The 10,747-nt window shown below is 56.1% G+C and overlaps 1 protein-coding gene across 1 annotated transcript; it reads left to right on the forward strand.

Annotated features, from left to right (window-relative positions):
* The first annotated feature begins 117 nt into the window (after nucleotides 1–117).
* On the forward strand, nucleotides 118–10,523 carry MMAB (metabolism of cobalamin associated B). The gene is given in 10 exon segments (XM_025474275.3): nucleotides 118–307; nucleotides 1,458–1,519; nucleotides 2,137–2,230; nucleotides 4,177–4,234; nucleotides 6,237–6,309; nucleotides 6,561–6,584; nucleotides 6,587–6,657; nucleotides 7,027–7,091; nucleotides 8,802–8,861; nucleotides 10,189–10,523. Coding segments are annotated over 10 exon segments (717 nt in total). The 5' UTR covers nucleotides 118–191; the 3' UTR covers nucleotides 10,283–10,523.
* Nucleotides 10,524–10,747: the final 224 nt, after the last annotated feature.

A 10,747-nucleotide genomic window follows, 5' to 3' on the forward strand; every position in this document is an offset into this window, starting at 1 on the left:
GTCACGGGGTTCCCCGCCCCTGCCGCAAGCCAATGGGAAGCAAGCCCCTGGGCTTGTCCCGCCCCGGGTCGAGAGCCGCGAGCCAATAGAAAACGGCGGCGGAACGGTGGCGCGGCCAGCGGTAGGTGGAGTCGCCCGCGGTGCCGGAACGGGAGCCTGGCTGGGTCAGCCCCCGACGAGCAGCCGCGCGCATGGCTGTGTGGGGCCTGGGAGGCCGCGTGGGCCTGCGCGGGGGCGTCGGCGCCCGTGGGCTACTGTGTCCCCGTTTCCAGAGCCGCCGCTCCCAGGGCGTGGAAGACGGGGACGGGTGAGTGCCTGGCTGGGAGGGTACCTGGACACCTGCCGTGGATTGCGGTGTCGTCGCCGTGGTGACGTCACACCGCTGTGAGAACCGCTCTTGGTCGTGACGTCACCGCGGCCACGTGGGCGCCGTGGAGGCCAGACACCGAGGTTTCTTTGTACAAATGAGAAGGAACCTCGGCCCTCATCATCAGGCAGGGCAGGCACATCCACGGGGGCCAGTTAGGCCTCCTTGCCCGGCCTCACGCTCAGGTGGGGTCTCCATTCAGAGTTTGACCTGCCTCCGAGGCACCTCATACCTCAAGACTCAGAGGCGCGCCAACAGCGATCCGGAGAGGCCGTCATCGTAGACCTTGAAGCTTGCACCCCCATTCCTGGGCCTCAGGACCTGCAGAGTAGCATGAATGAGTAACTGGGTCAGTGTACGTCATAGATCCAGTGACAGGACGTTTCCAATGAGCTTGTGATGCCACGTTTTAGTGTTGAAGCCCGTATTCAAGGTGTTCCCTTGCTACTTGAAAATGCCGGAACCCGACCCTGTTGTGGCAGTTCTTCATTCCTGGGTCTACTTGGAGCTTCATAGGATGGAAGTGGCCCAGATTGCCTTCTCTGCAAGAAGCCCTGGCGTGGCGGACTAGAGGCCAAGAGTTTGGGCTGGTACAAGTCAGCGTGGAAGTAAGAGAGTTTGGGTGAAGTAAGGTAGTCTTGGGCATGAATCCCAACCTTATGGTTTCCTTCCTGGGTGACCTGGGAAGGCAAGTCATCCCATGAGCTCCAGTTTTCTCAATAGTAAAATGAACGTCGTAGGTAGTTCCCACCTTCTGGGGCTGTGGGAAGATTCCAGAGATGATTCCAGGAGATGAATGCCAGCAATCCAGTTAGAACAGTGCAGAGGTTATGGAAAGGGGTCAATAAACTCTTTCCATGTTTATTAAGCATGAGCTACTCTGCAGATACATATACGGGCAAGACACAGAGCTTGTCCACAGAGGACTTAACTAGGAAGAAAGGAGGGGAATGATGTCAACAGAGATCCAAGCAGAGGAGGGGTAAGTGCCGCCTCAGGCCATAAGCAGCAAGCTGTGACCCACTGAGGGAGGTGTCGCCCTGGGCAAGCCATCCCCACTCACCACATCTTGATGTCTGTTTCTCATCAGGCCACAGTCTTCCTCAAAGACACCCAGGATCCCCAAGATATACACCAAAACAGGAGACAAAGGTAGGGGGGCAGGTGAAACATGCAAAAAAAAAGATTAACCACCTTTTTAACGCTATTTTAAAGTTCTGCGAAATCATTCACAATCATTAAAAATTATGTAATGGATCTCACTAAATATCATCAAGTGGGGTGTGATATTTAAAAGATGCCAAAGATACCGGGAGAGAAGTGAGGATAGTGGTTACCCTTAGGATTGCAACTGAAGGGGGTTGTATGGGGGCTTCAGGGGTGCTGAGCATATTCTATTTCTTGATCTGGGTGCTGGTCACAGAGGTGTGTTCAGGTAGTAGCAATTCATCAACTTGTACATTTATTTTTTTTTAAGATTTTATTTATTTATTTGAGAGAGAGAGAAAGAGCATGAGTAGGGAGAGAGGGAGAGGGAGAAGCAGGCTCCCCGCTGAGCAGGGAGCCCCACGCAGGGCTCAATCCCTGGACATCATGACCTGAGCTGAAGGCAGACACTTAAGTGACTGACTGAGCCACCAAGCGCCCCCAACTTGTATGTTTATGGTTTGAGCACTTTCCTGTTATATGTCAGGTGGAAAGTTTTTTAAAAAGAGCATATCAGGACCACCAAAAAATCTTAATTTGGGTGGCTAAACATTTTTTCACAGGGTTTTCTAGCACTTTCACTGGAGAAAGGAGACCTAAAGATGACCAAGTGTTTGAAGCCGTGGGAACTACAGATGAATTAAGTTCAGCTATTGGGTAAGGCAGACAGCATTGGCCTCGAGGTTGGGTTTGAATTGGCATCAGTGTAATTCACGTGGAGCTCTTGAGAGTGCTGGCTGGTCCCCGGGGGGCTGCCAACCCTCGATGAGCGTGCCTCAGCATGGCAGCACAGGCACATGGGGTCAGTGCCACAAGGCTCCCGGGCTGCAGGGCACCTTTGCCTCCCAGCACCGCCTGCTCCTGCCTGGCATCTGTCCCACGCCACACGAAGCTGCCTCACCCCTCCATCCCTGGCTCCCCCACCCTTCAGGTGCGCGTGCATGGCCGCGGCTTCTAATGCTGCATCTGACTAGGTGAGATACTCAGGGCAGATAATGAATGACAGGTGCAGAGGTCCTGGCAGCAGAGTAGAGAAGGCCGACTTGTGGGTGTGTGTGTGAAGGTAGGGGTCGGGGGCAGAACAAGGTAAAGTGGGCAGGGGGAAATGAAGGTGCATTCTAGCATCAGCTGTTTAGAATTAGCCCATCGGCAAGCTACCCCCCCCCATCTTTGTGGGCAGGAGATCGGGGACACCAAGCTGTGGACTCTTTGTCAGATAGTGAGCGAACATCTCCATGTGCCAGGCACCACTAAGCAGAGCACCTCAGCCCACAGGCTTCGCAGAGTGCACAGTCCAAGGGGGCTGCGGTTGGGGGGCAGACAGACCTCAGAGGGGCTCCTACAGGTGGTGGGGGCCCACACGTGGCCCGCGTCATGTGGATGCCCTCAGTGAGGTTGCCCCTGAGTGCCTGCTTTGTGCCAGGCAGGAGGATACTGCTGTGCTCAAGGCAGACTGGCCTACAGACTCGTTCCCTGCCATCCGAAGGGGGAGACCCACACTAGATGACAGACACGTTTGTCTGTTTAGTCCTGACTGTAGGATGGGCTAAGAAGGTGCACTGGGAGTTCTTCATAGGCCCTTTGAGGCCATTCTCCCTTGTCTTTGCTGGTGTGCCCAGGAGGTGACCTTCATCACGTGGTGACCCTTTGACACACACACACACACACACACACACACACACACCCAGTCCCCTCTCCCTCTGGCTTCCAGGTGGGTCCAGCCAGTGGGAGGCACCAGCAGGAGATGGGACGGTGATGGGGACAGGTGTGGGAGCATTCTGTCCCCCATTCCCCAGTGACTCTCATGCAGCCAGCTGCATGGCTCCTGGCGGTGGCCCCACTGAGAATCCAGCTCTCCTGGGTCGGTAGCGCCGTTGACCCTCCCTTGCCTCTTCAAACCCCTATTTTTGCTTATCTTCGCCATCTGTTGTCAGTTTCCATAACTTCCCACACCCTGTTCATAGTCCCTTCACCGACCTTTCCTCAAGGAACCCTGCGAATGCACCTGCCAGGCCCTGAATAGTACAGAGAGAGGGAGCAGAGTTTGGAGAGAGGCAGAAGCTGGGGTCCTTCCTGTGCCTGGGGTGCTTAACGTTTCTCGTCCCACCTGCCTTCCCAGGGAACTCCTACTCAGCCTTCAAAGTCCCACCTCCAACACTGCTTCTTCCAGGAAGCCCTCCCTGAACCCCAGCCAAGGCCAAGGTTCCCAGGACTAGGACTCTGGCCCTTCCCTCCGGAGCACTAAGGATAGTTTGCGACTTCACATTGAGTCCTGTGATACCCGGTGCACATCTCCATCTCCTGCTAAACAGAGCCTGTGTTACATGTGCTCACACTGGGTTGCCTAGATCGGGCCAGAGTAGGCCCTGAAAAGGGAAGTGTTCATTGGACGAGTAACGAGTATAGAAAAAGGCATTTGAGCAACAGACACCCCCCACCCAAATGAAAGTTTATGACGTTCTTCCTGTCAGCAAGAAAGGTAACAGTGTGTGTGTTAGAGCTATGTTAGCTAGGGGACCTACCACCTGAGAACTTGCTGCCTTATGTAAGGCAGGGTCCAGGGACGTTATATTAGAGGCACATTCTTTTCTTTTTCCTCATAGATTTGCTTTGGAATTCATCACAGAAAAAGGCCACCCCTTTGCTGAAGAGCTTCAGAAAGTGAGTAGCAATGTGTCGCCTCACGTTGGGATATTCATCTGTGCGGCCGGGTGGCCATGCCTGGGTCTGCCGTCTGACCATGTCTTCCTCTCTCTGCCACCTGGGGCTCATCACTCTTTCTCTGGGAGCCTCAGTTTCTCCACCTGTGAAATGGGGATGCAGATCATCCTCCCTCCCAGTGCTGAGGACAGCACCGGGAGTACTGAGGACAGCACCGGGAGGGGGACGTGTAAAGCAGTGGATTTGATCCAGAGCGATTCTGTCCCCCAGTGGAGGTGGGGCGTCACTGGCATCTAGTTGGTAGAGGCCAGGGAGGCAGCTAACTTCCTGGCAGGCATAGGGGTGCCCCTACGGCAGAGAATGCCTTGGTCCCGGACATAGGCAGCCTGGAGGTGGAGAAAGCCGGGAAGGCCTGTGTCACCTAGCCCTCAGCCGGGGGAATTTATGGCCGTTAGTCTCCGTGTTCTGCTCCTTAGGAAGCATGGAGGCTCCAAGCCATGGACAGCACTTCAACAGTGGAGGCAAGCACACTGCCCTAGAATGCACAGGAGCAGACAGAGGGCCATGAGGGGGCTGCAGAAGGACAGGAGGCTTCAGTTGCTGGAACGTTCTGTGAATGAGGCACCTTCTGTGCACTGGAGGCTGGTTTGCAGCCTCATGATGGAAAATTGTTCACATCCACCGTGGTTATTTCTAGACGTCGTGCTCATCTCTGAGCAGAGTTTGCAGAGGGAAAAGGCTGGCAGTGATGTGACGAACCTACCTGTGCTTTAGGCCTCTGTACTCTGGGTCACAGCTTCAACATCACCTGTTCTGGGGCCTTGGCTGGCTACCCGGCCTCTAGCTGGGTTAGGCACCCCTGCTGGTCTCCACAGCTCCTGCCCTTCCGTATCTGACAGCAGGCACCACAGAGGGTGTCACATGTCTGATCCATCTGTCTCCCCACTGACCTGGGCCCCCTGAGGGTGCAGACTGTGGCTTCTTCACCTGGGAGTCCCACCAGGGCCTGCTTGCAGGGCCTATGGAAGAGTGCCGGGCAGCCCACACACTGCTCTCCCCACAGAAGCCCGTAAGCTGGAGGTTAACGTCCACATTGCGTGGGCAACACAGAGACTCTGAAAGGGCCACTTGCCCCAGGCTCCCCGGCTGGGAATCAGCAAAACTGCGATCCGATTCCCAAACTGGTGCCAGCTCCCTCCTGTCCTGGGGGTAAACGCTGCAGTTGGCCAACCAGTGGGGTAGTAAGTATTGTTGTTCTGCCTCTCACCAGAAGCCCCAGAGACACCAGGTGCTCAAGAAACTCACCCAAGTGGCAGCCCAAGGAGGGTTCCAGTCCACTGCGGGCAGGCAGTGTCTGATCTCATCCCCTATGTCCCGCTCCTGGCCTGCTGTCATAGGGGTGGTCTTAGCAGGTGTCACGGACCTCCGCCCACCCCACAGCCCCCCATACAGCTCAAGTGGACTTTGGCAAGGCACAAAGTCAGGGGCAGTGTTTGAAGGTGTCCCTGGCACAGGCTCCTGTGGGCCATTAGTCACATGGGGGCTGACCACATTCTCAGATACTTGTCCTTTATAGTTCAGAAAGCACTATCACATTTGGTGACTTGGCCCAGCTGTTACAGGTCAGATAAACCAAAGCCATCAGTTTGGAGAAAAGGGGTCACAGGGTCCAAGCAAAAGGGAGATGAGGACAGAGTGAAGGTACTCATCACTGGGCTATCAGTGGGCCCATTGTTGCTCATTGTGTACCCCAGGTGTTCCCAAGGGACCTAGGGATGCTCAGAACCACCATCCAAGGTTCGGATGCAGAAGGTTCGGAAGGACTTTTTAAAATTCGTTAGCCTTCAAATGCCGGCTAATGGAAAGTTTCAGATAATCCCCATCAGGTCAGCCCCTGCTCGTCTTGCTGGTGTCAGGAGGCACCTCTGCATATGCAGTCAGGTCATCTCTGCTTGGCCCGCTGGGAATGGATCTTCATTCTCACCTTCTCTTGCTTCCCCAGATCCAGTGCTCGCTGCAGGACGTCGGCTCTGCCCTGGCGACACCGCACTCTTCGGCCAGGGAGGCTCACTTAAGTAATCTTCTCTCTGAACCTATGGCGTGTGTTAGAGGGCCCTGGAGGGGCCTCGGCCTGAGGGGGTGGGGCTCTGTCCTGGGTGTCACCTGGGACCCCTGGCAGCCTGGCCCTTAGACCTCAAGAAGGAAGGACTTCCTGAGCCAGTGGGAGTGGTTTGCAGAGCATCTGGGCAAAAGACATAGGGTGGTTTCCTTGGTCTGGCGGACGGTGGAACTCATGGCTGTGTCCTTCTGCTTCTCAACTCCTCAGGACATGCTACATTTGAGGCAGGGCCCATCTGGAGCTGGAGCAGTGGATTGACAAATATTCCAACCAGCTCCCACCACTCACGGCTTTTATTCTGCCGGTAGGTACCAAGTGGTCTCAACCAGGGGATGGCTACAGGCCAAGTGTATTCACAGAAACACAGAGGCATTGAATAAGTCCCCTTTTTAATTTTTGCCAGCAACAAGAGGTGTCCACCAGCCTCCCAAGTGCCCTCCAGACCCTTACCAGCCTCTCCCCACCCCTGCTTGCTTTGGCTTCGGGGGGGTCACACAGCAGGTGTGCAGGGCCCCCTCGAAGCATAATGCTGCCCATTTGGGGGGGGGGCAGGGCCCTATGTATCTGTTGGTCCAGCTGTCCAAGGGGCTCCCTGTCTGCCCTGGACACACCTGCACCCCCACGCTTCCCTCCTTCCCCCCACCCCACTCCAGCCAATACCCACTTTCTACAGTCAGGGGGCAAGAGCAGCTGTGCACTGCACTTCTGTCGGGCTGTGTGCCGCCGAGCAGAGAGACGGTAAGGGGGCCGAGGGAGAGGGTGAGGGTGGGGGGGGTGGGGCGGGTCAGTAGCAGGCAGGCCTGGGGGGTCAGCTCTGTGCCATCCAGCTGCCCACTGACGGACTTCAGCTGCCACCGTCACCATACCAGGCTCTGTCCTCAGAGCCCTGCAGAACGGAAGGGAGTCAGTGATCCAGGGGCAGATGAGTGACAGATGATGTCACCACATCAAGATCTGAGCTTCCGGAGAAACAAGAGGTTACAGGTGAACAGGGTAGGAGTGAGAGGAGGGGGCCTTGGCAGGTTTAGCTGGTTATTTATAATTCTATACTCGTGTGGTATGAAAGTCAAGAGGATCCGGGTGAGACTCCTTGTTCCTGGGGGTTAATGTAAGTGGGGCAGTGGCAGCCGGGCTGAGGTGAGGGGAGAACCCCACACCAGGGGTGGTGCAGTGGGCACAGGAGGGCCTCTCCCAGGCACACTGTGTCAGCCAGGAGTGGAAGGAGTGGGGGCAGGGGGAATGGTGTGCAGGGCGAGGGCACAGCAGGGGCAGAGGCAACATCCGTACTGAATAGACACAAAGGAGGCCGGATGTCGGGATCCAGAGTGAGAGGGAATGTGGGGCACGATGAGGCCAGAGGCCAGCAGAGCCTTGTAGGTGCAGAGGAGTCTGCACCATCCCCTGAGAGCAACAGGAAGCCATTGATGGGTTTTAGGCCATAGAGTAGAGAAGGGCCCAGAGGAGCCCACATGGCTCTGGGGGGCCCAGGGGGGTAGCTGTGAACAGAGCAGCCCAGCGCTGTGCCCACACCCTTGACTGAGTCAGGGAGAGGAGGGGCCCCCAAAAGCTACCACGGGCTTTTCAGAGAAACTTTAAAAGAGCTCCCTGCAAAGTGTCCATTCGTACCACTCCTAGGCCAGCTGGCACCCAGCTTTCCAGAGAAATGGAAGTAAAGCACCACCCTGACACAGTAGGCAGGGCTATGCTGGGCACTTCTGTGCATCATTTCATCGAGGCCTCACAATAACCTTGGCAGAGAGTTGGTAACAGCACCCAGGACACAGGAGTCAGGATATTGGAGCGCAGAGAGGTGACATCATGGCCAGGGCGGTCCCCCAGCTGGTCCTAAGCAGAGTCCAGATTTGAGCCCAGGTCCATCTGGTCCAAACCTGAGCTCTGTCCACAGCCCTACATCATGAAGGTCTCACCTCTCATGAAACGCTCTTGGGCCCCTATGGTCCCCAAATGGATCATGGGTAACAGAGCTCCAGCCTCAAAAGAAGAAACAGTCATTTGTACAAAACCATCCGCCTCAGCAATGCTCATCATAGCAAAAAACCCAAAGGCCCAGCAGTGGGGTCAGTCGAGTGGAGGAAGGGTCCTGAGTACCCCAGGCAGGGAGATGGAGGTGTGCCTATGGGATGAAAAAACCCCTGTGGCAGGGGCCACGAGCCCAGAGCCCTGGTTTGGGGGAGCGTACCTCCTCGCCAGAGTTCTGTGGCAGAGGTGACACACGTGGTAGGTGTGAGGGCCCTAGGAAGGACCCACCACATCGCTGGTGCTCAACAGAAAGTAGGCCACCGTGTGGGACTGTCTGTACCCAGACTGGCGAGGACACCTGGGAGGCTGCTGCTGAGCTCTGGAGGTGCTGCTGTGAAAGCAGCCCGGGGGGGCCCCGGGACATCAATCCCGTAACGTACGAGAGACCTACGTTGTTTCATCTTCCAGCGTGGTGCCGCTTGTCCAGATGGGTGAGACCGACGCTAATGTGGCCAAGTTCTTAAACAGGTACTTAGCTGGGGTTCAGAGGGTCTCACACCTTTGAAAAATGAGGCCCCTTGTGGGAAGTAACCACAGGCCTGGGGCCCCACACACTTCTTCATTCCTCTCATATCCTCTGAGGACCTGCGATGTCCCAGGTGCTGTGCTGGCCACAGGGTTGCTGCTGAGAACAAGGCAGGTACCATCTCTGTCCCTGGGGAGGTAAAGGTCTCACTGGGAGACCTACTATAAAAACCAACAACACAAAACAGAACAAAGGGACAATGTATAGCTAGGGACCCCACTTTCAGGACCAGGGAGCTCAGGCAGGAATCTCTCAGCCCTTCCCTGCAAATCCCCGGGGCTATGTGAACTGAGAAGAAATGGCCAGGCCAAGCCAGTTCAGTGCCCTCTGAGCTGGACTGGCCCAGGGAGGGCTTCAGTGGATTCTGTTCCAGCCTTGGCTCATGCAGTTCCAGTGTGGGCCAGGTCAGGGCCCAAGGGCAGGCTGAGAACCCAGGGGCCCCTGAGAGCTGTCCTGGGTGTCCAGAGACTTCACAGTCAGGGTCTGGCCCCTCACTGTGGTTGCTCCTCCCACTGGGATGTGACCTGACCAGCTCCGTTCTTCCTGGGAGGTGGGTGGGCCCCAGAGGAGCGAGGAAGCTTCCAATCATCATCACAGCAGTGACCTTTGGGGAACATATGGTCTCTGAGTGTTGTGTGGGTTGAGCCAGTTCATTTCCTCAGCAAGGAAGGCCTCACTGAGCAGATGAGAAACAAGTATGTCACCACCACCACCCCCAGGAGCAAGAGACACCAAGAGCAGAATCTCTTGTACTGCTCCCTCCAACCCCTGCCTCCAGAGAGACAGCCAGGCATTGCTGGGGAGGCTCGATCCCGGGGAGGGTGTGGGTCAGGGAAGGTTCCAGCCAGACTGGGCATGGCACTGGCCTCAGAATAGGATTGGGGCCAGGAGAGGTGGAGGAGGGTGGTGACAAGGAAAAGTGGGGGACAGTTGAGAGGTGGGTGGCTTCCTGAACTCACTGCAGGCTCCCTAAGGGCAGGCTGGATGTCTCCATTTGGGGTGTCTCCATCCTGGTCCCTGGAAGGTGCAGAAACCAGCCTGGGGAGGGGCCTGACTGGCAGGAACCACCCCAGCCCTGGCACTAGAGTCACAGAAGCTGGCCTGGAGGGCCATCCATCAAGGCCAAGTTGGCTGAGCACCCGCCATCCCGCCTGATGCTCCTAGGGCTGGTGATTTATATTTCCTCCTTGAAGGCTAATATGGGAAGGACCTGGTTAGCATTGACCTCTCATTTCAAATCCTCCCGTTTGCTTCTCTCTGCCCTTCCAGACTCAGCGACTATCTCTTCACATTAGCCAGATATGTGGCCATGAAAGAGGGGAATCAGGAAAAAATATACAAGAAAAATGACCCGTCGGCCTGAGCCTGCGGCACTTGGAAGTAGTGCAGAAGGGGAGATGTGCAGCCCCCTCGGAGGTGAAAACTTTGTCCTTCCTGTCCTGATCCCTGCAGATCTCCGCCAGGGGCGCTGGACGAGACTCCTGCCCACTCCCCTAGGCTCTCCTGGGTGGGAATGAATGAGTTCAGTACTGCAGAAAAAGAAGGTAAAGTGACTGCTGCAAGGAAGAGCCACGTAGAAAAAAATAAAAGTGGGAAAAGCTTGAGCTGTGTGCACACGTGCGTGCATGCGTGTGCGTGTGTTGAGAGAGCCCTGCTGCTACCAGCTCAGGTGCCATGAGGATTTGGAACGGTGCCAGAGGCCCTTGGACAGGTAATTGTGATTTAGCTGTGCCAAGGGGGATTTAAATGTCACATTTATAAAGGTGAAGGGAGACAGGATTTGGAGGTTCGGGCCGCTTGGAGCCACCAGCCCCACCTCTGTAGGGGA

The sequence above is a fragment of the Canis lupus genome, chromosome 26 (genome assembly GCF_003254725.2).
Source record: "Canis lupus dingo isolate Sandy chromosome 26, ASM325472v2, whole genome shotgun sequence".
Classification (NCBI taxonomy): domain Eukaryota; kingdom Metazoa; phylum Chordata; class Mammalia; order Carnivora; family Canidae; genus Canis; species Canis lupus.